At 45.8% G+C, this 25,540-nt stretch overlaps 2 protein-coding genes across 3 annotated transcripts in view; both read right to left on the bottom strand.

Moving 5' to 3' along the window:
• Positions 1-362: 362 nt before the first annotated feature.
• On the bottom strand, positions 363-7,573 carry MYOZ3 (myozenin 3). Its single transcript, XM_069102617.1, has 5 exons — positions 7,039-7,573; positions 5,617-5,688; positions 5,356-5,491; positions 3,938-4,112; positions 363-1,707 (listed from the first exon to the last, which is right to left on the bottom strand). The coding sequence occupies exons 1-5, from the start codon at positions 7,234-7,236 to the stop codon at positions 1,536-1,538; spliced, it is 753 nt and encodes a 250-aa protein (XP_068958718.1). The 5' UTR covers positions 7,237-7,573; the 3' UTR covers positions 363-1,535.
• Positions 7,574-17,557: 9,984 nt separating this feature from the next.
• Positions 17,558-25,540, bottom strand: part of SYNPO (synaptopodin) — a 65,511-nt gene continuing 57,528 nt past the window's right edge. For both annotated transcript variants that reach the window (XM_069102593.1, XM_069102594.1), the window contains exon 4: positions 17,558-21,698. In XM_069102593.1, the coding sequence (XP_068958694.1) occupies positions 20,991-21,698 (708 nt within the window). In that variant the 3' untranslated portion in view covers positions 17,558-20,990. The remainder of the gene's footprint in view (positions 21,699-25,540) is intronic.

The raw sequence follows: 25,540 nt of genomic DNA, 5'->3' as shown, positions 1-25,540 counted from the left end.
GGAAACTGGATTGTTTAAAGGGAGCATTGTGGACTTTTCTCTCCAGAGCCTTTGGTTGAAATTAAAATGTCATTTGGGTTTCTGATATGTTAAATGGATGCTGCTGTTTCACCTATAAATGAGGTTTGCATCTATGCTCTACCCAACACCTGATTTTTTCTGGCTATGTACTCAGCAGTACCTGGCAAGACATATGTTCTTAAGTAATTAAATAGGACTAAAGTCTCTCAAGTATGTATTTCTCTAAAATGGTATTAGATTTTCATTTAGATAGGTATATTGAATTTTTTTCTGATGAGACTTTTCCCTTGCCTGGGGAAAGAGAAGAATCTCAGAGCTGAACAAAATGTCCTCCAGACACCTATGATCTAACACCTAGTTGTTGCTACATCCGAGAGAGTTAAGCATATATGCAGTTTGTCATAGAGATTGAATTTCCTTTCTGCATTAGCCAGGATACTCTTAAAATTCTTCCTTTGAATGTTAAAGAGGCCCTCAGGTCAGAGAGTCAATGGGACTTGTCCACTGGCATTAAATAGTGAACTATGCTAACCAAAGGCAGCACACACTTGCAGAAAAGCTAATTGTCTTCCTAGCCCATTTTCTAGTTGTATTGCTACAATCAGACTTAAGAACCAACATCTATTTGGTGTCTCAGTCTCACAGTGGATGAATTTTGCTGCTCTATCACTTTTTACTAGGATAATTCAATACCAGCAAAGGTTACACACGAGTCTTTCTTCCTTTTATCCATCTCATCCCATTCCCTTCTCCCCATTACCCCCCCCCATCTTCCCAACATATGTCACATGTATTTTAATAATTGGTCTCCACTTCATGGGAAAAGAACTGCTTTTGTAAATGCAGACCTAAACATAGAACTTCCTGAACCATTGCAGTAAAATGCAGTGAAGGTACAGAAGCACCCACAAGAATGAACTTCCATTCATGCTTTCTTTGCAGTAGGGCCTGGGAATCACTCTCCCGTTGAACTGTAAACACTGAAATAAAATACTGCTTCTTGCCAGGGGGAAAGGGAGATAAAGTTCACCTGGCAGATTTGACCCATTAAGAAGGCTGATACATCAATGAGAGATTTTCTTTGTCCCGTGGTTTTAGGTCATTCCATCTCCCACAGTGATCTCACAGCATACTTACAGAAGAATTTTTAAATCTGCTTTGTTATAAGAGTAACATCTTTCTTGAGCATTGTGCTACATTTTTTTTTAAACCACTAAGACAAGGCTTGGGCTATCATTGATTAGCCCTGTTTCATTTACACTCTTTAACTTTCTTTCTCTCATTTTCCTACTTTACTTCAGGGCCCCATAAGAACCGTAGTTTGAGAGTAAGGTAGGGCCCAGAGTATATGGATCTCTCTCACATCAGAGGTAGATTCAGATTTCACTTATGCGGAGTTCAGAATGTGACCCATGGCGGAACTATCAGCATGTGTAACTAGTGTTAGTACAATGTACAAATTACAAAACAAGCTAATAAAGCAAAGCAATAGGAATACAGGAATTAATATTGAGTCACAGTTCCTCAGACTCCAGAAGGGACCGTACCCAGCCTTGGGCTACTCGATTGAAACTGGGTCTGTAGCTGAGGAGATCCAGGCCACTTATGGGCTCTTTTGGGGTGAGGGATATATCCGTTTGGGAGAATGTCTCAGAGATGAAGGGTCCTCCAAATGGCACTGGTGTCCTAGGAAAACAGAATAAGATAGTCTGACCTTTGTATGAACCATGACCCAACTTACCCATCATTGACAGACTGTAGGGGAAGGAGGAAATTTCTCTGGTAGTAGAGATGGATTTTGCCAAGTCATCCACGTGCCCAGAGTCTCTGACTGTCACACAGAATACTGGTCCAAAAGAGACTTGAGTTCTAATCGAAGCTCTGCCACTAACTCATCGTGTGACTTTAGACAAATCACTCTCCTTCTCTGGGACTGGATTTTTCCCATCTACAGAAGAAGGAATTAGACTCGCATGATCTCTAAGGTCTTGTGATCTCCAAGGTGCTTTCCAGCTCTAACATTCTCCGTTCTGCATACTAAGGCCCCTTCCACATAGGACATTTTTTGGCTCTAGAGTTTTGTTATGTGCACAGCTCACTATCCAGATTATCACAGTGTTTTAATTGGTGGTTAAAATAACTGGCAGATGAAGCGTTGGTGTTTCTGGAATGAACTTAGGAGGGATGGAAAAGAAGCTTTTCCTGCTTCACATTGCTTCTTCTTCGACAAAAATAAACAGAAAGCCTGGAGAAGAGAAATGTACCATGCGTGCAGTCTTTTTCTCCCACTGTTTTTGGGCAGGTAGGAAAATTTCCTGATTAGAAACAAAAATTCACTGTTGACTTTTTATGGTGAGCCTACAAATAGCAGGTTTGGGTAGCTCATTCTTCCCAGAGCTCCATATTACTAGCCAAAGACAAATTCTCACCTGATCATACCTAACCACAGTGGGTTTGAGAGCTGAAAACTAGGGCCCAGAAGAAATCCTAACTTAGGAAGGGAGAGTGTGCTCTGGCCTGTGCTTTTACTTTAAGCACAGCAATGTGATTGCTGTTTAGAGTTTTAAATAGAAGACAGACAAAACAGTGAAGGACAGCATTTTGCAGAGTAGGTATTTAGCATTTGTTGAGGTGAACGGGTCACATCCTGTGTTAGAAAAGCAATCTTGCCCATCTTCTATCCCTCCCAAATTTCATAGGTAAAGACAACACCATTATGCTAGCTTGAGTTTGGTCACGGTATGTGATATCCTCATAACTGGGGAACAGGAAGGAGGAGGGAAGGAAGGAGCTGACACACTCCTTATTGTCCCAGCTTAAAAGGGAGCAGAACTAAAGCCCAAAGAGCTACTGTTTCTGTCCCCTTTTTCCTTAAACTCTGGCTCATCCTTTTGGGACAGCTTATGCTCAGGAAGCAAAACACCATCCGTAGATACTATACCCAGCACATTCTACATGATTTAAACAAGAATATATTGATCCCCTTTATGTGTAATGCCCTGTTCTTAGTACTTGGGGTGGGGGGGAAAGATGAGTAAGATGTGGTACCTTGATTATTAGGAGAGATAAGACATGGATAAATCAGGATAGTACATGATAAAAGACATAAAAGTAAGTGCCAAAGAGGGAATGCCTTGGGCTAGGGGAATCTGGAAACCTTGATCAGGTTATAGATTTTAGAACTGAAGTATTGTTAGAGGCCATTTGGGACATGGCCCTCATTTTACATTTCACAGCGGAGGGGCATTTAACCAGGGCCTTGAAGGATGGGCAGGATTCCAGTAGGCACAGATAGAGGGAAAGTAAAACGGGCACTCCAGATGAGGGGAACAGTGAGCAAAAGCAAGGCAAAAAAGCACAGGAGCTGTCCTCATGGAACAAGGGAGATTCTAATTGAATGAGTGCTTGCTATTTGCAAAGCACGGGGGGTACAAAGAGAAAAGTAAGTCAGTACTTGTTCTCAAGGAGCTCACCTTCTAATGGGAGTGAGAGAACGCATGGAAGTTTTCAGCTATCAGACCGATGCAGAGATCCTTGCAGGGTACAGCGGTGAAGTATGTTTTTTAGTTTGGCTAATGTGTAGAATAAAGAACAGTGCTGATAGGCTGGAATGATTAATATACTGGGATTTAGAGCTGGAAAGTACATTTTTGGATCTAATCCAACCTCTTTTTACAAATTAATAATGTTACAGCTGGAAAACTCCAGACTGGGACTGAAGTTTAGGTTTAATCTGAGGCTAGGGTTGAGTCAGTCCGTGACTAGCTTAGGAAATTATCCTGTGACTATAGTCTGGGCTCTGGCTGGAGATGGCAAATTAAACAACCTCAAGGAATGGGGACATTTCATCCAGTCCTCATCAGGTATTTTCCTGACTTCCCCTAAACTCCTCGGTTACAGGCACCTCCATCCTTACTTGTTGAAGTTCCTGTAGTCCGAGGGACTGGGTATGTGGTTTAGATGGTCCTTGTAATAGGCCTTGTATCCATCCTTATAGCCGATGAACTCTTGCCATGGGGACCGGTAACCCTTGGGGATGGCTGTGTGATTGAACTTCTCTGGTGGGATGCCTGTCAGGGGCTTGGAATAGCCTGTGAGAGATAAGGGCAGACCGTGTGAGAAGTTAACTTAAAGATGGGGAGAGGGGGACGCGAGAGACTCCTCTCCCTTTTCTTATTTCCCCGAACTGGAGACCAGAGTTCTTGACCTTACTTTGTCACCAGCTAGCCTTGTGAGCTCAGATGTCAAGTTACTTCCCTTCTCTAACCTTCAGATTCCTCATCTTTAAAATGGAAATAATTATTCCAGAAATTTTTCCCTGCCTGATGATTGAAGTGTCCCCAGGAGATAACTGCTATGTCATATGAAGAGTCCTATGGATCCTATAAATAGCCTTCAGTCAATGTTTTTTTCATGTGTACTCCCTCCACTGGTGCAAATCACACCCTCCATGGTCCTCTCTGGTGATGGGTCTTTCTGTACCTTTCTGCTGCCATAGCCTCTGAAAGACTTGAGTCCTCTCCACAAGACAGTGGAGCATTGGAGGACTTTGACATAGCACTGTGTAAGTGCCAGAGGTTGATGTTTTATGCAGATGTGCCCATGTCTGCCTCATAGCTCTTAACATAATCTAGGGGAGATTGCTTCGTGCCTCCCTCCAATAACTCCACTTAGTTTTGTTCTCCTCATTTTACAGAGAGGAAGTGAAGCCCAGACAGAACAAGAGATTAGCCCGAGGCCTCTCATCAGGGAAATGGCAGGATTTGAGCCCACAGCCTGTCGCAGAGGCCCGATGAACAGTGAGTCACATAATGGGAGGACCCTAGGCCTAAGAGAAAAGGTAGAAAGGCTAAATCACAGCCTAGGGGAAGTTACAGAAGCAGAATTAGTCACAGTTGGAAGGCAACTCTGCACATCTAGCCCAACTTCCTTCCTCACTCAGGAATCTTCTTCAGCATCCTTATCCAGCCTTTCCTTGGAAGTTTACAAGGTGAGCCTTTCTGCATTTCCTCTGACTTCTTCAATCACATTCCACATCTCCTGGGATAGATGGCCTACACCTTCCCCAGTGTGGAAGTGAGCAGGGCAGTTACGACTGGTGAGCAAAGGGCATATAGCCTACAAAGAGAGCCCAGCCCCTCACTTGTCTCCTACTGAACAGAACGCTTTCTTCTCCTGTATCACCCCCTCCCCCCCTGTTTTTTAACCAGCTTTACCATTAATATTCCCCTCTGCTCCAGAGGAAAGTTTCTCTGACGCTCACCCTCAAACACCCTCCCTCACTTGACGTGTTGTTACACTCCCTCCAACCTCCCAGAGAAGTTGCCAACTCACCCGAGGCCAGGGCACTGGGACTAGGAGCCCTTCCTGGGGGTGGTTCCTGACTGCTCCTCTCAGACCCAGGAGGCGGGTTAGGAAAGATTTTGATCTCCGTCCTGTAGTTCTCCTTCCCATCTGGGCCACTGGCAGTCTGAGCACAGAACAGGACCCCTGAGGGAGCTGGTCGGGCTCCCTCCACTCCCACTCCACCCTCAGAGGGTAGCCTCGGTTTCCCAGAGCTTGGAGTCCTTTCCTCCAGGGACAAACTCTACTCACAGCCACCTCTTCTTGTGGTCCTGCTGATGACATGGTCCCCACATCACTTCCTCTGTGCTCTGAGACTGAGCTCTGGCAGAAAGAGACGGAAAAAATCCTGCCTGTTAGGAGCTTCTGACCTTTCTGCAGGGTTCCATCCTCACTAGCTTGAACACCCCAATAAAAGAGATTAGGTCTGGGCTTTTTTTCTGCCTTCTGGTTCCCTTCTGCCGCACCCCCCCCCCCCCAGCCCAGTGACTAACCCTATGTGGGAGTCATTGGGCTGTTCTTCTGGAAACACTCCAGTCCATCCCCATGCCTTCAGGGAGGTCTACCCCATCTTCTCTGAATTCAGCTCACCAGTGTATTTAGGCAAATCTGCTTGCCCTATGCCCTATGCCCTATGTAGGATCACAGACTTTTAGCTGGAAGATGTCGACTGATCCAACCCTTTCATTATGTAAATGGGGAAGCTAAGCCAAGAGAGAAGTTATCTTGCCAAAAGTCACACAGTCACATAAGTGACTAAACCATGATTTGAACTTGAGTGTTCGGATTCCAAATACAGCATTCTTCCTGCTCTTCCACACTGTTTCCTCTGCCTCCCCTTCTCCAAGGAATCATGGAGTTGGCCCCAGGTTCTAGGAAGTCATGCCAATGGTGTCCAAGCTCTGACAGGTCCTATAGATCTGGAAAGGCTTTGAATGGACACCCAACGACCAACAATGTCTCTCATGTGAGGACCGACCCAACTAAAGTGCAAAGAAGCTTATTCCCAGAGGGTTGGCCACAAGGTGATTAGAAGACTATCTGCTAAGGTGTAGAGGCATGGTGATCTGTGCTGATGCAAAGAGTACCCACCCCACTGAAATCACAGATCTTTGAATAAGAAGTAAATAAAGATAAGGACACCAGGAATTAAAAAAAAAGAAAGGGAAACTTCAAATATGAAAATAACAGGTGGATGAAGGGGTCCCAGAGAGAAAAGGGAACAGGTCTTAGGGAAGAAGAGAAAAATATCCTCAGCCTTCACAGAGAAGGGCTTTCCCCCAATACACAGTGCCTGGTGTGTAGTAAGTGTTTAATAAATGCTTGTTGATTTGATTTGACTATGCCTGAACTCATCCTCTTCCTCTTTACAGGTAAAAGTCTTCATGCTTTCAGTTAAGAAAAAAGGCAGCCATGTGTTTACCTTCAGTCTCTCATCTCTAAAGCCCTTTAAGTTATACAGAGGGCTTTACATACAGATGGCAACATAAACCATAGATGATCCAAAGACTTTTCTTTCTACAGATGAGCTCAAACCCACCCAACTAATAAGAGGCAGAGCCAGAATTCTAAACCTAGTCTCCTGACTACAGTTTCACTGTAATGAAAGTGTAGGAAACTCCTGATATAATGGGTGCACACAGAAGAGAGGCTATCAGGGTCACACTCACTCACCTGTGTCTGCTTGGCTGCATACTCAAAGGTGAACCTCTGTACTCTTTTCTGTCTCTTTTGGAACAGGAGGGAGCCCCTGTTAGAATGGAAGGACAGCTCCTCCACCATGAGGTCCTGAGGAATGCTCACCTTCTTGCCCAGGTCCAGAGAAGGGGCTGTTAGAAGAAAGCCAAAACCCTGCTCTCTTTTCTTGACCATAGTCAGACTGACCCACTGTCATGTCATGTGGTGCTCCTTGTCCACTGAAGAGGCAGGAGGCAGGACTCAGTCTGAGACCAATGTCAAGGTTCTATCTATGGCCAGGGTTAGGACTCATTGTGAGTCTTGGGGTCATAACTATGTCCTTAGAATTATATTTTGTATATCAAAGGTACTGCCCCAACATCTTTGAAACTTGTAACCTTTCACTTGACACCAGACTATGACCAAGGAAACTCTTTGCCCCCTTCCCCCAGAATCCTGTATTGGGGGCTGACCTCTGTCCTTCAAAAGGAGGAGATTTGTTCCTTGGCTTGAGAAGAGAAGATTCCTAATGACAGGAACCACATTATGGAGATATTCAGGGTAGTTCCTGGCACAGGAGGAGATACAATTTTTATTTTTTTAAAGCAATCGGGGTTAAGTAACTTGCTCAAGGTTACACGGCCAGTTATTTCTGGGTGTGGTGCTGAGTATCTGAGCCCGGATTCGATCTCCAGGTCATCCCGACACTGGAGCCGGTGCTCTTACTCGCTGTGCTACCTGGCCGCCCCGAGGAGATACAATTTTAAAAAGTCTTCTGGTGACTTCACCCCCATCTTAAGGGAGCTCATTCAGGTCTAAGGGTTTACTCCAGAGGACAGGACAGGATAAGATTTGTCTGCTATGTGGTTCCAAGATTTAGTTCTAGAACATGAGTCTTGGGGACATTCTGGGATGGGTCTTACAGTCCTGCCCTTACCTGTGCCCATGAAATCTTGTGCATTGGCCATTGTTGGTGCCTTCTGCTCCTGGAGAACTTCTGAGGGAAGAATCCTACAGGCAGGGTCAAGAATTTGGAAACAGTAGTTCAGTCATCATCGTTCCTTGCTGCCGCCACCACTTGCTTTCCTGCCCTCTCCTGGCTTAAGAATTCCCCAGACTGAGCCTCAATCCTGTCCTCAGCTCACTCCCCAAGGAAAGATATCAAGGAGTGCCTTACACACAGTAAGCACTTAGTAGATATTTGTGGGACTCATCAAATGAAGCCTGTGTCTGAGGACTAGTTAACTTTCCAGGATTCCTAGCCCCAGCGGCTGAGACGGAGCTATTTTCCACAGACAAAATTCTTGCTTAGACTTGGGCCCTGTCTGGGTCTTTGTTGATGTTCCTAAATCTGGGAAGAGAGCTCTTTATTCTGGGATAGAGAAGGTTCTCAGTAGTATGTCACCCTGTGAAGAAAAGTAGATTGGGGGGATGAAATGGGTATCCAGTTAAATGATTCTTTTTCAGAATGTTGGAAAAGCCTGTTATTACTCTTGTGGTCTAATAGAAAGAACATTGGACTTAGAATTAAGACTGAGGTTGAAACCTTGACCATTTACTAGCTCTATGTCCATGAGCAAATCACTTCATCACTTCGAGCCAGTTTCCTCATCTTTGAAATGGGAATAAGAATTGGTACTACTTCATCCCTTGAGTGGAGAAAGGAACGGTACTAATAGTAACTGACACTTATGTAGCACTTTAAAATTTGCATAGTGTGTTTCACTTTTACAGATGAAGAAAGGATCAGAGAGATTCAGTGACTTGCCCCTGGATTGTCATTCTGAATTAGTGAATAACAGAGGTAGCATTTGAACCCAGATCTTCCTGTCTCTTAAATCCAGTGCTCTATTCACTACACCTCCCTGTTTAGCTGGTGATTACTGGGACTGTGTGAGTAGAACATACTCATACCCTCCCCTCCATTGACTGGAAGACTGCCTGATTGAAGGAAAGTGTGCCTGACAGGGCTGTAACCTAAAGAATGTGTTACATCCGCAGTGATAGCCTCTGGGAACAAAGGTCAGGGGGAGGGAGGGAGCGGAGTTGTGAGGAGGCGGGAAAGAAAGGGGAGGGACAGGACTTGAGCTACCTAAGACCTTGAATAACACCCAACCTGGACTCAATTATATTTAATTTAGACTTTACTTGCAACCTTAGTCTTGATTTTTTTGATACTATTCATTTCCTTTGGGAATAAACCCTATTTTGGTCTGGAGTGTGTTGAGGTAGCCAAAGGAGAGCACAAGCAAGGTTCGGTAAACCCAGGTCAGGGCTTTCCTCATCACGGCTTCAGTATATCATGGGTCAGCATAAGGAGCAGAAGAAGGAATAATCAGGTTTGGAAGGTCTCTGAACTGAGGGAGCCAAGTAGGCTAATAGACCAGGAAATTCAGAGGCTTGTTTTCTTGAGCCAGAAGTTATAGGTGAGCGAGATCTAGAATAGAGTAAGGGGAAATCTCTGGATCAGTTCTCAGAGGAAACAGGTCTTCAGAGTATCAGCAACATAGGGCAATTCCCTATGTGCCCTATGGGCCTTTTCCCAGCTGGGTGAAAACAAGCATAATCCGAACTATTGGTCATCGGTCCCATGGCTGAGCCTCCTGGGATGGAGGTATTAAAACATTAAAATCCCCACATTCTGGGCAGTAAGGATGGAAGACCTGGGCCAGAGGGACTTCTTATCTGCCAGCCCCTCACATGCATGTCAGGATTACCCCAGGTTCTGAGTCAGGAACTCGGGACACACAAGCTGTGGCTGCTTGTGTCTAGGGACGCCAGACCAACGGTGAGAACCAAAACCTTCCCTTTCTCCAAGTTTCTGGAACCCCAGAAGGCGGAGTGCTGGGCTGCTAATGGTGCTTTTGATGTCCCTGTTTCACATTTTATCCATTCCTGTCTTCACCCCCATCTCTGCTGCTTCGTCCTGTTCTGTTCTCTTCTACCTCCTCCTTCTGTTCCCAGATCAAACCACTCTCCACCTGCCTCATACAACATGGCTGCTCAGTAAATGGTGATAGTGATGTGTGATGTGTTCCATCCCATTGAAGGAGAAAACTGAAGCACAGGGATGACTATTCACTTTGTCCAGGCCCCAAGAAACCAAGGCAGGCACCAAGACAGTTCTCTCTAGCCCCCAGAGGGAACCAAACCACCACTTTCTCCCAGTTTCCCCACCAAGATCCATGCTCCTTCCCTGCTCTGTTCCCCTCTTTTCCCCCTCTCTCAGTCCCAGCCCTGCGTTCTATTTCCCAAACAACCTCATTTTCTCCAATCACTCCCCCCACATGGCCTGCAATTATTTTTTCTATTTTTAAGGGAGTCCAGGTCTCACTTAATCCAGTAACTCATTTTGTAGCTTTTCCTATCATCTAAGCCAGAGGCAAAGTCCACACTTGTCACAGCCTCTGCAGGGCTGTCATCCTCCACCCTGCTTTAAAGTAGGAGTAAGGGCTCCCTAGATATAGAAAGAGCTCCCATCCTCATCCCTGGAGCCCCTGGTACCTGAATGGGTGGACACACGTCTGGCTGGGGACTGTTCAGAGCCCCGAGTTTCTGTGCAAAAGGATGACCAGGTCCCAGGCAGCAGTTTTTGATGTGTGTGTCCCTCTGCTGGCTCAAGGGTTCAGCTGACACTGTGTAGTTATATTTGCATATGTCACAGTCTTATTTCGGGCTGCGACATGAGCTGGAACCAGACGCTAAAAGTATTGGGAAGGCGTTGAGGGAGACAGGTGGCTCTTCTGTATGGGCCCCTGGGAGCAGTCGGGAACACGGTCTTATCACACCCCTACAAGCTTCCAGGATGATCAGATAGACACACACAGGCATGCATGCCTGGCAGAGCAAGGTTAAAGACACTCCCTAGGCAGCATTGTTGGTGCCAGGTAAGAAATAGTGTGTGAGGGAGCCCTCCCCGCTTACTAGGGACAGAGGCTCTGTATGAGTTAATCCCTTTCTGCATGCATTATCTAGACAGAAATAAAGTTGTCAAAGAGTCACGTACGATGAAAGCTAAAAGAGACCTTGGAGATCACCTTGTCCAAATGTTATTGTTTTACAGATGGGAAAATGGAGGAAGTAACCTACCCAAACCGATGGCTGCCACAACATCCCCCTTGTGAGCATGACAAAGACAGCCTACATCAAGGGGACAGTCTTTCCTGTGAGCAAAGCTGGCCGAGTACCACAGATCATACCAAGGTGGAGAATGGGAACTAGAGAGGCAATGTAGCTTGGTGCAAAGGACCCTATATATTTGGTCAAAGGACCTAGGCTCAGATCATAGTTTGGACTCCCACTCTATCAACTTGGACAAGTTATTTAACATGTTAGGGCCTCTGTCTTTTTTTGAAGCAATTGGGGTTAAGTAACTTGCTCAAGGTTACACGGCCAGTTGTTTCTGGGTGTGTGCTGAGTGTCTGAGCCCAGGATTCGATCCCCAGGTCATCCCAACACTGGAGCCAGTGCTCTTACTTGCTGTGCTACCTGGCCGCCTGGGCCTCTGTTTCTTAATCTGTGAAAGAAGTTTTGTTTTGTTTTTTTAAAGCAATCGGGGTTAAGTAACTTGCTCAAGGTTACACGGCCAGTTATTTCTGGGTGTGGTACTGAGTATCTGAGCCCAGATTTGATCCCCAGGTCATCCTGACACTGGAGCCGGTGTTCTTACTCACTGTGCCACCTGGCCGCCCCTAAGCAATTGGGGTTAAGTAACTTGCTCAAGGTTACACGGCCAGGTGTTTCTGGGTGGGTGCTAAGTGTCTGAGCCCAGATTAGATCCCCAGGTCATCCCCACACTGGAGCTGGTGCTCTTACTCTCTGTGCTACCTGGCCACCCCAAGAAGATTTAATTAGATGCTTTCTAATCCCCTTTCCAGCTCCTGTGTTCAAATACATTCACCTCATTCCATTCCATTCAGACATCATTTCTTGACCCATGCCAGTCCACAAAATAATCATCTTGTCAAATAAACAAATTTATCACACATCATGATTTTCCTCATCACAACTTCAATATGTAAGAAATCATATGGGAATTTGGGGGGTATTTTGTGAAGCCACAGATGACACAGAAAAAGTTTAGAAACTCAGAAATGCATAAAATATATGTATAGTGTTATATAACAAAAAACCAAATTTTACAAAAAGATATTATAAATATACCATAAAAGAAAAAGAAAAAATTCAGACTTCTTCTCTGGTACAAAGAGGAAACCAAAAATTTTACACATGTTTTCCAGATCAAATGGGTGCCAAACTCCTAACCCCACAGGGTAGAAAGGATAACTGTGCTTCTGTCCAGTCATTTGGGTAATTAGCTACCAGCAATCTTTTCTAGACACCCTGTCACTCACTCCCTAGGGAAATTTAAGGAAATTTAATTCCTGAAACAGTAGAACTGAGATCCAGGCCCAGGACCTTTAAGTGACCCTCACAAAGAGGCAGTCATTCTTGTGAGTGAAGGCTGGTGTGAGAAACTGGCTGACCAGCTCAGGGTTCCTTTTCCACCCCACTGCTGCCTCACGCATAGGTGCACACACCTTAGAGGAGGGGCAAATGTTAGTACAGATGTTACATAGGGGGTTATCTTTTATGGCCTGCTACTACCAGATGACCCCAAAGAAGGGGAAAGCCAGACGTGGAGTGAGAGTGTAAACCTGTGTGGTGCGGTTGCATCAGGATGGCCAAATTTGTGTGTGTTTCAAAAACAAAGTGAGAAATGATTTTGATTATCTGCTGTTTGGGATTATCCATGCCTCCATCACCCCATACCACCAAGCATAACAAATGCATGTAGATGTATATGCCTCTGCTCCAGTAGGCTGGCCTATGTGATCAAGCCCTAGACAGGGTAACCGGAGAGCTGACATGAGGAATCCATGAGCCTGAGGCCATGTTGGCCCAGGTGTAAATCCTCAGGTACCAATTCCTCCTTCCAAAATGAACCATTCTTCTTATGTCCCCAGACAGGGTCAGAAAGAGAATTTACAGTCTTCACCGCCACTTCCAGACCCTCTGCAAACCTCTCTTCCTTTGAAATTCATACCGCCCAGTAATATCACTGCCCAGATCCTTGTTCCTGTCACTTGTTCCTGATCTCTGGGTTCACTCTCTCTCCTTCCTCAGTGAGTTCAACACCTGAACATGAGCTCAAATGGGGGCTCCTAATCTCAAGTCCTGTTCTCATTCCTCACAACTTCCAGTTTTCATAGTGCTTGGCCTTCCGATTCATCCATCTCCTCAGTTTGGCAAACATTTATTAAATGTGTACTGTGTGCAAGGGCTTGTTTTAAAACAGCAAAAACAAAGCAGTCTTGGCTTTAAAGAAGCTTACATTCTACTGATGGCATACTATATACAGACAAGTATGTAAATACAAAGCATAAACACAAATAAGTAAATACAAATTATGAATACAAAAGTAAATTCAAGGAGAGCACTAATAACTGAGGGATAAGGCAGGTTCTCCTTAAGGAGGGGGCACCTGTGCTGTGCTTTAAAGAAAGGTAGAAATCAGGAGGAAGTACATTCTTCCAGACATAGGGGACCACCTGAACAAAGGCTTGGAGGTGGGAGATGGCCAGTGGTGGGGACACAGCAGCTAGCAAGCTAGTTTAAGTACAAGAAGAGAAGCAATACAAAATAAGAAAAGTAGATGAGAATCAGATTATGGAAGACTTTTAAATGCCAGGCTAAGAATTTTGTGTTTTATTTATTGAAAATTTGTAAGGAAGGGGATGACATGATTAGATCTGAACTTCCACAACCTCTGTCTCTACCACAGTCACTTAGAGAGCTTATCACTCCGTAGACTTCGGTATCACTTAAAACTGTTCCACCTCCAAGGTCTTGAACACTCAAATTCTATTCTCTGATCACACACAATTTCCTGTCCTTCCACTTCTCCGTAATTCCTCCTCCCAGTCCATTACTCTTATTCCATCCTTACTTGATACCTTTCATAGTCTTTAATCCCTTGCATTCTTGTCCTTTAGTTTTCATAGCCTGCTAATAGTCAGCCCTAGGTCACCTCCACTATATGCACACTCCTGATCTACTAAAGAAGTCATGAAACTATACAGATGGGTCTGCTAGCGATTCATGCTATCTAAGCTTACCAGTGTGTGCTGATGCTTTTATTCAGTTCTGGCCTGACTGATAGCACACCATGGTGACTTCCAAATCCTCTGTCCTCAGCCCCCAACTCCACTGTAACCCACTTTCCCAACAGATGATGCATGAGGCAATCTGACATGATCTTCCTCATCTTCTCTCTTCCACATCTCCAAACCTCTCTGTATGTTCACCCATGCCCTTTTGCTCCCACCTCAGAATAAGGTGACAAGACTGACCCCCCACACACACACACTTATACCCTTGATCCCATCACTTCCAGAAGTGTGCTGAGAGCTCCCTCTTCTCCCCTTTTCATCTCACATTACTCATACTTCCCTGCCTATCTTTTCCTTCACCCTCATCTCACATGAAGAGGTGACCTTGACAAGGCCAACCTCTCTATACATGCACAAGTGATTCCATTCCATCCCATGTCTCCTCCATCCTCAAAATCCTCACTTGATCGGTCCATCCTAGCTAGCTATCATCCATTTCTCTATTCACTTTAATGGCCTACCTTGAAAAGGCTGCCTACAATCTGGCTTTATCATTCAGCTGAAATTGCTTCTCCAGAGTTGCCAATGATCTCTCAATTTCCAAATCTGATGGGCTTTTCTCACTCCTCATCCTCGAGCTGGCTGCAGCCTTTGACACTGTCACTCACACTTTTCTAGATGCTCTTTCCCCTCTGGGTTTTCATGATACTGCCCACGCCTCATTCTCCTCTACTTATCTGAATACCCTTCAGTTTCCTATGCTGGATCCTTATCCAAGTCATACACAATAACCAGGCGTATCCCCCAAGATCTGTCTGAGACCTCCTCTCTTCTTTCTTTCTCCCTCTGTGCAATATCATTTGGTGAGCTTATCAGCTCCCAGAGATTCCATCATCTCTATGCAGATGAGTTATCCAACTCTAATCTCTCTCCTGATCTCTAATCTTGAATCTCCAACTTCCTGTTGGACATCTCCAACTAGAAGTCCCATAGACATCTTAAACTCCCTGTGTCCAAAACTGGACTTCCCTTTCCCTCCTCCTACCTCCTCTCTTCCCACCCCAAACCCCAACAGCTCTGCTTTTCCTAGGCTACCTGTTACCGTCAAGGGTGCCATCATTCTCCCAGTCCCCCAGACTCACAACCCAGGTAACATTCTTGACTCCTCACTCTCTCATTCACCCATAGCCAATATGTTGCTAAGTCCTTCAAACCATCTCTTATATCCTTCCCCTTCTCTCCTCTAAAACTGCCACCACCTTTATGCCAGGCCCTCATCATCTCACACCTGGACTACTGCAATAGCCTTCAGATGGATCTGCCTGCCTCAAGTCCCCACTCCGGTCTATCCTTCACTCAGTTCTCAAAGTGATATTCCTATTGACCACACCACTCCTCTATTGAATAAACTCCAGTGGCTCCTTATGACCTCCAGGAGGAAATATAGAATCTTTGGTTTGGCTTTTAAAGCCTTCCTAATGTGGCCCCTTCCTACTTGTCCAGACTTACACCTTACTTCTCCCCATGTACTTTGCAATCTAGTGAGAATGGCATCCTTCTCGTTCCTCATACAGGACACTCCATCTCCTATTTCATCCAGTCAGCATTTGAAGATATCTAGTGAGGGAGTGTCCACTACTGCTGAGGCCATCCATTATAGTTTTAGATAATTCTAATCACTAGGAAGTCTTACCTTACATCAGGTTTAAATCTCTCTCTCTATACCTTCCACCTTCTTCTCCTAGTTCTTTCCTCTGACACTAAACAGAAGGAATCTAAGCTTCTTGCACAAGAAGTACTTGAAGGCAGCTATCATGTGCCACCTAGGTTTTCTGGAGGTTAAACATTTTCATTTAATTGAATTATTTGTTATAAATTTAATATCAAACATCAATACAACTCATTTTATTCTTAAATTAACTTCATTGCATAAAATATCATAACTTTTCACTCAGTCCCTCTAAGTATCCATCTGGATTCTTTGTCTATTACTTTTTATTAACTTTTTTCCTATGTGGCCCTAATGGGGTGTGCTATTTTTCTGGTTCTTAGTTTTTTCAATTTTCATTATTTCATAAAGATCTTTTCCTATCTTTTATATTCTTCATATTGGTTTATCTTAACTACATTATACAATTCCATTACACTAATGTTGTCCCCATTTATTTAACCATTTTCCTGTTAGATTTTTTTAGTTAACTTCCATTTTTAAATGACATATAATGCTACTACAAAAATAATTTAACAGAAGGCTCTTTTTTGCTGTTTTTGATAAAACTTCCAAAAACAAGGTAGGGTTGTTTTTGTAATTTTTACAGTTTGCTGCTAGAATGCCCTCCAAAAAGATCCTACAAGTTTGCAATTCAGCCAGCAATGAATGAATGAATGAATGTGCTTTTTCTCCACAACCCCACCAGCATGACTTCATTCCTTTTAATTATTTTTGCCAATTTGATAGTTGTGAAAATGGTACTTCAAACTTGTTTTAATTGGCATCTCATTACTAGTGTGATTGAGCATTTTAAGTGGTTATTAACAATTTGTTTCCTTTTTTGAAAATATTCAGTATATATTCTTTAACGATCTGTCCATTATATATACTGGAAGTCACCTTTGAAAATTTTTTAAAATTTCGTATGTATGTTTTAGATATCAAAAATTTATGTCATATTTTACATAAACATTTTCTGAATCATTTTTCTTATTTTAAAGTATTATTATACAAATATTTTATTTAATGCCATCAAGCACATCCATCTTGTTCCCAATATTCTTTCCATTTCATGAATAGAAAACAGTCTTCTAACCATCATATTTAAGATACATTATTCCATTTTCTCCCTTTTTTAAGTGGGGTTTTGTGTGTATGTGTGTGTGTGTGTATAGCTCTGTCATTCAGCCAGAATTCACTTAGGTATATATATGTTTGTAAGATGTGGATCTAAATCCATTTCCATCCAGATTTCTACCAGTTTTCCCAACTATATTTGTTAAATAATGAAACTTTTCCCCAGTTCTTATCTTCTATAGATTTATCAAACACTAACCTTTTGTACACATCTGGTATGTCTGTTCTATTTCTTTGACCTTTTATTCTCACTTTTCCCCAGACCAGATCACTTTGATAATAACTGCTTTGTAATATGTGCCACCTTTATTCAAAGGCTTTGTAGTGACCTTTTACTACTTTCTAAACCTTCCCCAATCACTGAGTTCCCAAACCTACTAAATTTTTTGTTTCCTGAGCTTGCTTGGTTTTCTGGGTTCAGAAATTTGCTCCACTTCATCCTTAATTACCTTTCCCATTCCATGGTCACAATCACTGAATGCTGGACTCTTACATAAGCTTCCTTTTCCTCTTCTGATTTTTCCCTCCATCTCCACACAATTGCAGATCATACGAGTGGGTTTTCCAGTGTTTATTTACAAGGGAAAAGAATATACACACTTTGAAATAATACACCAAAATAAGAGACATATGGAAGAAAATTATCTGGTCCCAGACTGGGTGGCCCTTAAACCTACTAAGCTATTCTATACAGCTACAGATCCAGAGCGCCATTTTGGCCCATTACTCTCTTCAGCTCAGACATATGGTTCTCCTGTGGTCCCAAAAGAAACTGACCTCTTTAGGCCCTAGAACTCCTACACACTGAAGCCAAGACTGAGGCATTCAATTCTGGATGACACCCCAACTCCAAAGAATCTGGTTCAGGGAAGGGGATGCATGAAATCAAGGCCAGGAAGTTGCAAAAATTCCCAGTTGCTTTCCTTCCTCCTCATCTGATTGGCAAAGAGCAGGATAACCCTTAGGAGGAGAATCTCAGGGGGCCTTGACATGAGATAACATGCCAGTATCCCAGGGAAAACTACATTCCCACAACCCAGCATTCCCCAAATTCCTGAAATCTTGAAGGCTTCACACCCCAGCATTCTAACCATTCCCAGGGCCTGCATGCTATCTAGTTAAATCCAGCAAGTCGTTCCACTTCTGAGTCTAGATTTGCCAGAAAATAGCTGGTCCTGGGATTTTAGTCTCAGGGAAGTGACTTCAACTACTACCCAGGAGGGAGAGTCCTAACTTTCTAGAACTTCTGCCTCTATGTATAGGCTGGAACCATATAGATTTATCTGCCTGGCTTTGGGGACCACTGATGCCCAAATCCCTCACCCTATTCCAAGCTCCCCATCTTTTTATTGATGCTAAGTCAAAATATTTTTTTTTTTAATTCAAGCAACCCTCCGGTGGCAATTCCTTGCCTCCGAGAACCTCATACACATAAAACTTTAGGCATGGAAGAGTTGAAATCCCTTATTTTATAGATGGGAAACCAAGACTTAAAGAAGTCATAGGGTTTACCCAAGGCCACACAAAGTTAGTGGAACCAGAACATAGATCTCTTAATTCTGCCTAGGGCTTTTTACAGTTTACCAAAATGTTAGGGTTAGCTAAGGGGGGGCACCTCTGCTTTTACCTCAAGTGCCAGTAAGTTTATGCTCCCAAGACTCATCTCTCTCCATGCCTTTGGTCACACTGGTGGTGGCCAAAAGTATCCAAGTAAGACGACACATCAAGCTCCTTCAAGTCCCACAGGCCTCTCTGACGTGGACTGAGCCCAAAGGAGCTATAGTTCTTCCACCAGCCCTCCTGGACCCTGGGAATCTAGCAAAAACATAGATGGAAAGGTGAGTTTTCCAGCTGCAGCTATTAATTATTCAGGAAGTGGCTAGAATAATGTGGGTGTTTATTTATTGAGGGGGTGAGGGTAAAATGTGACAAGCCTTGGAGATGGGCAGCCTTAAAGTGGGTAAGGTGGCAGAGGCACAGGACAAGGGAAGAGAGTCACAGTGGGAAGACAGGAGATTAGAGAGAACTAGAGAAAAGAGCCATATTTCCACCTCCTTGGAGGAACCTGACCTCATCCTAGACCAGACCCACATAATCCATCCCTCCTCAGAATCTTAGGGAAGGAGGAGCTCCCTCAATTACTCCCTCCTCAAAAGACAGGCCCAGGGAAGTCTATGCACTGGGCAAGAACGCGGCTACCCAGCATAAAGACTAGGAAAGCCTTTGCTTCAGTATATCCTCAATGCCTCTCCCTGCCTCCTGTCACTTTTCCCCTATGAAGTGTCTTGGCTCCAGTGACCTATTATGCTTGGGGATTTCCAAAGCTTCCTCATTCCCGCTTCCTCTGGAGGCTTTTGGGAGACCAGTTTCCCCACTGCTAGGTAGCCTCCAGGCAAGATGCTCTATGGTGCACCTATGCCTTCATCAATCCTCCTCTTCACAAGCTTCTGCCCCTCAGCAAAGTACCTGACCTTCCTAAGCAGGCCCCACCATCACTGACTGGGAGAACCCTGCAGTAGCCAGTCTGTACCCCCAGGAGGGGCCATGGGCCTGGGTTTTCAAACCAACTGCTTCCTACCCTTCTAGGGCTCAGGGCCATACTGGCACAGGGTGCTGGACTTGAGGGGCATTTGGCCCTGTGGAGGTGGAAGAGAAACCTGGCTAAGGTTATTGGGGATGGATCTCCAGATAGGCAATCCCCAGGTGAATACATCTCCCCAAAGAGCAGGAATCGGAGGCAGATTCCACCTCAGGGATGCACAATTCTCACCAAGGGCAGGAGACGGGATCTCAAAGGGGGTAAAATGACACCTGAGGGAGAGAAGACCCAAAGTGGAAGGAAAGAACACTCCTACTTATTTCTAGTACCCTGCCCACAGTACTGCCAATGCACCCTGATCTAATGCTAAAGCCTAATCTGTCCATTCACCCCATCCTTGCCCCCACCCACCTACCCAAGGAGATTTGAGTACAGGGAAAACACTGGGGAGACTCTGCCTAGTTAAGACTTTCTTCTTTTTCCCAGGATGGGTATTCAGGTGGGGAGTGGGGGAGAGAGGGTTGGAGACCCCCTGGAATGTCCATTCCCTGGTTTTATTGAAGAATCTTCAGCTTTCATACTTTTGGTATAAACTGCAATGCTGGGAGGGGAAGTTTGTAAATGATTTTCTTATACTGAGTGTGTGTCATCTTGGGGAACCATACAACATCTGGAATGGAGGGGCAGGGGTTTGCTGAACCCGCCGAACAGTGCCCAAAGGAGGACCACCGTTGCTCTCCACTGGGGAGCTTCCTTCTTGATTCCCCCTCCCAATGTACCTCCACTGCTCTGCCCCAGCTCCAGAGCTAGAAGGGCAGAGTTTGGCACCCAAAGGACTAGCAGAAGTTAAGCTGCCTTTAAAGGTCACCATGGTAAAAATAGAGGATGGGGTCACGGAGGGAGGGTATGGAAAACACCTGACGCTGGCCAAGCATGACTCTGCCAGGCTGCCTGGAGCCAGGCTGGAGGGGCACAGCCACAGCCCTCGCACCACCTCTCCTGGGAGGCCAGGCCGCTTCAGACTTGGCTCCTTTGTCTCCTAAACTGTCCCCCTCTCTTCCCACCATCAAGGTTCTGAGGCCAGAGAGAAGGCAGGATGGTGGGGTGGAGGCGCTGAATCTCAGTCTTTGGCCTCAAAGGGTCAGGAATTGGTCTGGGGGAGCACTAGCCGGGCACTGGCTGTTCCACTAGGGGGCAGAGTGGAGGAAAAGAAACAGAAAACAATGGTTCTCCAACATTGGGGTAATAGGTGTGAGTCAGGACTCCCCTCTCCAGAGGGGAGCCTGGGGAAGTAGAGGATTCCACACATCAGCTGTCCAGATCTGTCTTCAGCGCCTTCCTGGGAAAGTGTCAGAAGGTGCAGTTATCCCTGTGGGCTGAAATGTCCCACCCAACCCCCAACCTGAAGCCCCCTTCCCCCCCACCTCTCCACCCCCAGCCTGGGTAGATCTTAGGATGTACAGGAGGTCTCCGAGGGGAGGCTGCCTCTCTTAAGCCGCAGACTGCCCCCATTCCAGCCCCGGGGGCAGATGTTGTAGCCACGGATACTGGGGGACTTGACCCCCGAGTCCTCAGAATCGAGGGATACATCGGAGTCCGTGGGTGAGCGACTGGTGTAGGGCTTGGCGGGTGAGCGAACCTGTGGACTAGGTGAGGGCAAAGGGCTCCTGAAGGCCAAGGGTCGGGTGGTGCCTGGGTTCCTGGGGCTGGAGCAAGAGCTGCTGGCTGGTAGGAAGGGCCGGGGGCTGTCCCCAAAGGGCGCTTGGGATGAGGTCAGGGGGCTCTTCAGGGGAGGACATGGGCTGCCCAGCCCTCTGGGACTGGCAGGAGGTAGGGCCTGGGTGGCTGAGAGGGGCCTCAGCCATTCTGCCCCTGGAGATTTGGGGGAGGAGGAGGTCTTTCTGCGGGCAGCATTGATGATGTTCCTAGCAACCAGAGCCTGCATCTGGCGGCTATTGCCCCTGGGCTCAGCCTGCATAGGGGACAAGGAGCGCTCGCTCCAGGAGGGGGACATGGGTGGGGGTGGAGGGGGACTGCTTGTGGTGACCATCTGGCAGAATTCTGAAGGGCCACGGCCCACCCAGCCGTCCAGGCTGCTGGCTGGCCTCGGTGAGCTGGGGGTCTCAGGAGGGGAGGCAGGGTGACATTCCCATCTTTCCTGGGGAGAAAGCAGAGGGAGCAGAGGCAAGCATTAGTATCGTTCCTCTCCAGGATCTGGGCTGGGGTCTATTAGAAGCTCTGGGCGGTAGAATAAATCTATGGCTATAACGTTTACCAGACTTGTCTTTGTGAGTCTTCCCCCCTCCCCCATCCCTGGGAATTTATCCTATGGCTCTACTGCAGAACCATTCACTATTCAAATTGGAAGGGAGCTTACAGATTATCTGATCCAACTCCTTCATTTCACAGATGGCAAAACTGAGGCCCGGGCAGCTTCGTGGTGCAGCAGGTAGAATACCAGGCCTGGAGTCAGGAAGACTCCTTTTCCTGAGTTAAAATTCAGCCTCAAACACTTCATAGCTGTGTGACCCCGGGCAAATCGCTTACCCCTGTTTGCCTCAGTTTCCTCATCTGTAAAATGAGCTGGAGAAGGAAACAGCAAACCACTCCAGGATCTTTGCCAAGAAAACCTCAAATGGGGCCACAAAGAGCTGGACATGACTGAATAACTTAAAAACAAAACAAAACTGAGTCCTAAAGCAGGGAAGATAACTTATCCAAGGTCACCCAGCACGTTGCTGATAGACCCAGGTCTGGTATTTCCAACCCAATGTACCCTACAGACTGTCACTCATGCCTAGCCCCCCATCTCACTGATGTCACCATCCCTTGTCCTCCCCAGCTGGGAAGGCGTAGGCTAATGACAGCTTCAAGGCTAATCTGGCGTGACAGAAAGAACGCTGAACTTGGAGTCAAACACAGGCTCAGATTCTGACTATTGATGCCCTGTGTGACCAGGGCAGGTCATTCCTCCACTCTGAGTCACAGGCTCCTCTTCAGTGTCTCAAACGATTGCTCAAGGTCCTTCTAGCGACGAATCCTCTAGGCCTGTGCTTTGCCTTTTAGGGGTATCTGCGTTTTAATGAGAGTCCAAAGGAACTCAGTGTGCGTGCGACCCCAGTACCAGAACGGGCCTGCTTAGCATCCTCTCAGTCATAGCCCATGTAGGCATAAGTCAGGCACTGCCTTTTTTGTTTTTACAGGGGGCGGGATGGAGGATGGAAGAGAGAATGGAGATGAAAAGGGTGGTATGGGAATAGCTGACCTTCCTAGGAGTATATATCTAAGACTGTGTCCACCAAATTCCTCTAGGCTTTAGCAAACATTGGGGAGGACTGAATGTTTGGAGTAATCAGGCACACACACACACACACACAACCTCCCCCAGTTTCCACTGACATCATTTAGAGAGGAGGAAGGAGATAGAACATTTTCCATCTGTTCCAGGACAGTTTTATCCTTTCCTGCAGAACTCCTGCCTGGCCCTCCCCTAGTGACCCAGTCACCTTGAGCCCCAGGGGAAAATGGGAAAGGAGGGGCAGATCCTGGGCTGGTCCTTTTGGAAGCAAATGGGCCTGGGGGAGGAATCATAATAGAACTGGAAGAGACCCCTTTAGCTCAACCTAATTTTACAGATGTGGAAACTGAGGTCCTGAAAAGCAAGTCATTTGTCCAAGGTCACAAAGGTATTTTTTCTTTTTCTTTTTGGAGGGGGGGAAGGCAGGGCAATTGGGGTTAAGTGACTTGCCCAAGGTCACATAGCTAGTAAGTGTTAAGTGTCTGGGGCTGGATTTGTCCTCATGTCCTCCTGACTCCAGGGCTGGTACTCTATTCACTGCACCACCTAGCCACCCCTGATCCTTTGACTTTCAATCCAATACTTGTAGGATGACATCATAGCTGTGAGGGAAAAGGTGTATGTTTATGAACTTTGGAGAGTAAACTGGGTTGGATTCTGGGTGATAGGGCACAACTCTTCTTTTTCCCTGTATCCCCAGCACCTAGCACATAGTAGGGCTTGACAAATAATTATTGCTTGACTTCTCCTTCTTTAAATGAAGGGAGAAATTTCTAGGACTGAGCAGGAATGTGGATGATATCAAAAACTTCATCACAACCAAGAAGCTTCTTGAATGGCTGAGACTGAACTTTGAGGGTTATCAAGTGAACCAATGATCTCGGGCCAGAGCACTCAAGTTGAGGGGGTCTCACATTGGACTAGGAGGTCTCCTCTGGAGTGAAACTGATAGATGGAGACATGGGCCCTAGTCATAAAAGCATCCAATCTGTTCTAGGTTATTTTCTTCGATATTCACTTTCAATTCCCTTTGATCCTGTACCTAATTTTTTTTTTTGCTTTTTTTGGAGGGGGTAGGGCAGGGAAATTGGGGTTAAGTGACTTGCCCAAGGTCACATGGCTAGTAAGTGTTAAGTGTCTGAGGCTGGATTTGAACTCAGGTCCTCCTGACTCTAAGGCCAGTTCTCTATTCACTGCACCACCTAGCTGCCCTTATACCTAATATTTTTTATTACTTGTATTTCTCCAGCTTAAGGACAAACCCTAGAAAAATCATGACTATGGTCTGGAGGGCATCTTCCTGATGCCAAGCCCAGTGATCCATCTACTAGCTGCCCCTAGGTATCATTATTAAGGATGATCATTCCTACCACTGCCCTATTGCAGCTACAGACTGAGAAAACCCCAGTCTTCAGGATAGCTTCATACTAAAGGGTGTGTTCCCATCTAACCCAATCAAAGAACAAGAAATGCCAAGCCTTCAACTTCTCAGCCAATCGAAATAAAGCAAAAGCTACGCAACCTCCTTTCCAATCAAGACCCAGCAGTGGCTGATGAATTCAACCTTTTACCCAAAGTTCAGCATCTGACCGGAACATGGAGTAGTAACAGATGAGCCATAGAGGAGCTCTTCCAATTAGATTGTAGTAACTGTCAACACAAGCCAAATACTCAAGTTCATTGGTCCCACTTGAGGGTGGGCAATAGCCTAGAATAGATGACCTTAGTGCTACAAGTGGGAGGGGCCTTGGGCCCTCTGGTCCAGGTTCCTGCTCTAAGGTAAGACTAACTGTCCTATTCCAAACAAAGCAGGTCCTGCCCCAGAAGAAAGCAGCCTCCCTTTGAATGGACAGCATGGCTAAAAGCCAGAAACAAAGCCTTCAGGGAGCTTGGAAATCTCCATTGAGCAGAACCAGGGGTATTCCCTTACTCACTTGCCTTTCTAGACTATAGAAAGGCCCTGAGCAAGATTCATTTACATCCATGCATCCACTCAGAGGGTGGCTGGAAGCTGCTGCTTGTCTCTGGGTGGGAGCAATCTCCCATGCATCTTATCCTCCCTGGCCATGGGCAGTGGCAGCCATATGGGCACTGGGATCGATGTAGTAATAGTAAAAGGGGTAATGTGGAACATAAGGAGCCAAGGGATGCCCCTCTGACATGAAACATTTTTGGGTTCTCACAGCCAGGGATCAAAGCTAGAGCTGGAGGATGCCTCTGTCCTACAGAACCCTTTCCTGAGCCAGTTACATGGATTACTCCCCCATTGGGGTAGCTGGGGTGGTAAGGATTGAATGCCAGACAAAGAGTGGGAGCATATAGGTCTGACTTGGCTCATCTCCCAGAACAGCCAACAACAGCACTGCCAAGAGCTGAAAGGTGGGTGCAGGAGGCCACCTACAGTATCTGAGTGGGCTCTGCCCAGCAGGCAAGAACAGGCTGCCTGTGGGCTGGATGTATTTCTAGAAGTCCATAGAGATGTCCATAAAGTTATAGCCTGAGGCCCACTGGGGCCCAAGCTGTGAGGCCTGCCTAGACAAGGAGTGAGAACTGGGAAAAAACAGAGAGAAATGGAGAGAGCCAGGCTTCTCTTTTTAACCAAAAGATCTCAGAGCCAATGACCTACTCCTGAATTCTCATCCCAACCCAATTCAAAGTGCAGCCCCACTCTAATATTGAATTTAGAGGGTCCAGAAATGCTG

The sequence above is a fragment of the Petaurus breviceps genome, unplaced genomic scaffold (assembly GCF_028583685.1).
Source record: "Petaurus breviceps papuanus isolate PSGF00001 unplaced genomic scaffold, PetGlider_PUasm1.0 551, whole genome shotgun sequence".
Classification (NCBI taxonomy): Eukaryota; Metazoa; Chordata; class Mammalia; order Diprotodontia; family Petauridae; genus Petaurus; species Petaurus breviceps.
Note: the sequence above shows the minus strand (reverse complement) of the source record. Positions and strands in the feature narration are given on the sequence as shown.

Bases quoted from the DNA above. Each gene is read 5' to 3' on its own strand.
- MYOZ3 (XM_069102617.1), bottom strand. From the start codon at position 7,236: ATGGTCAAGAAAAGAGAGCAGGGTTTTGGCTTTCTTCTAACAGCCCCT. The intron at 4,113-5,355 runs GTGAGTTGGCAA...TATCTCTCACAG, and splicing joins TCCCAGTGCCCTGGCCTCGG to GCTATTCCAAGCCCCTGACA. The intron at 1,708-3,937 runs GTAAGGATGGAG...CTGTTTTCCTAG, and splicing joins GACTACAGGAACTTCAACAA to GACACCAGTGCCATTTGGAG.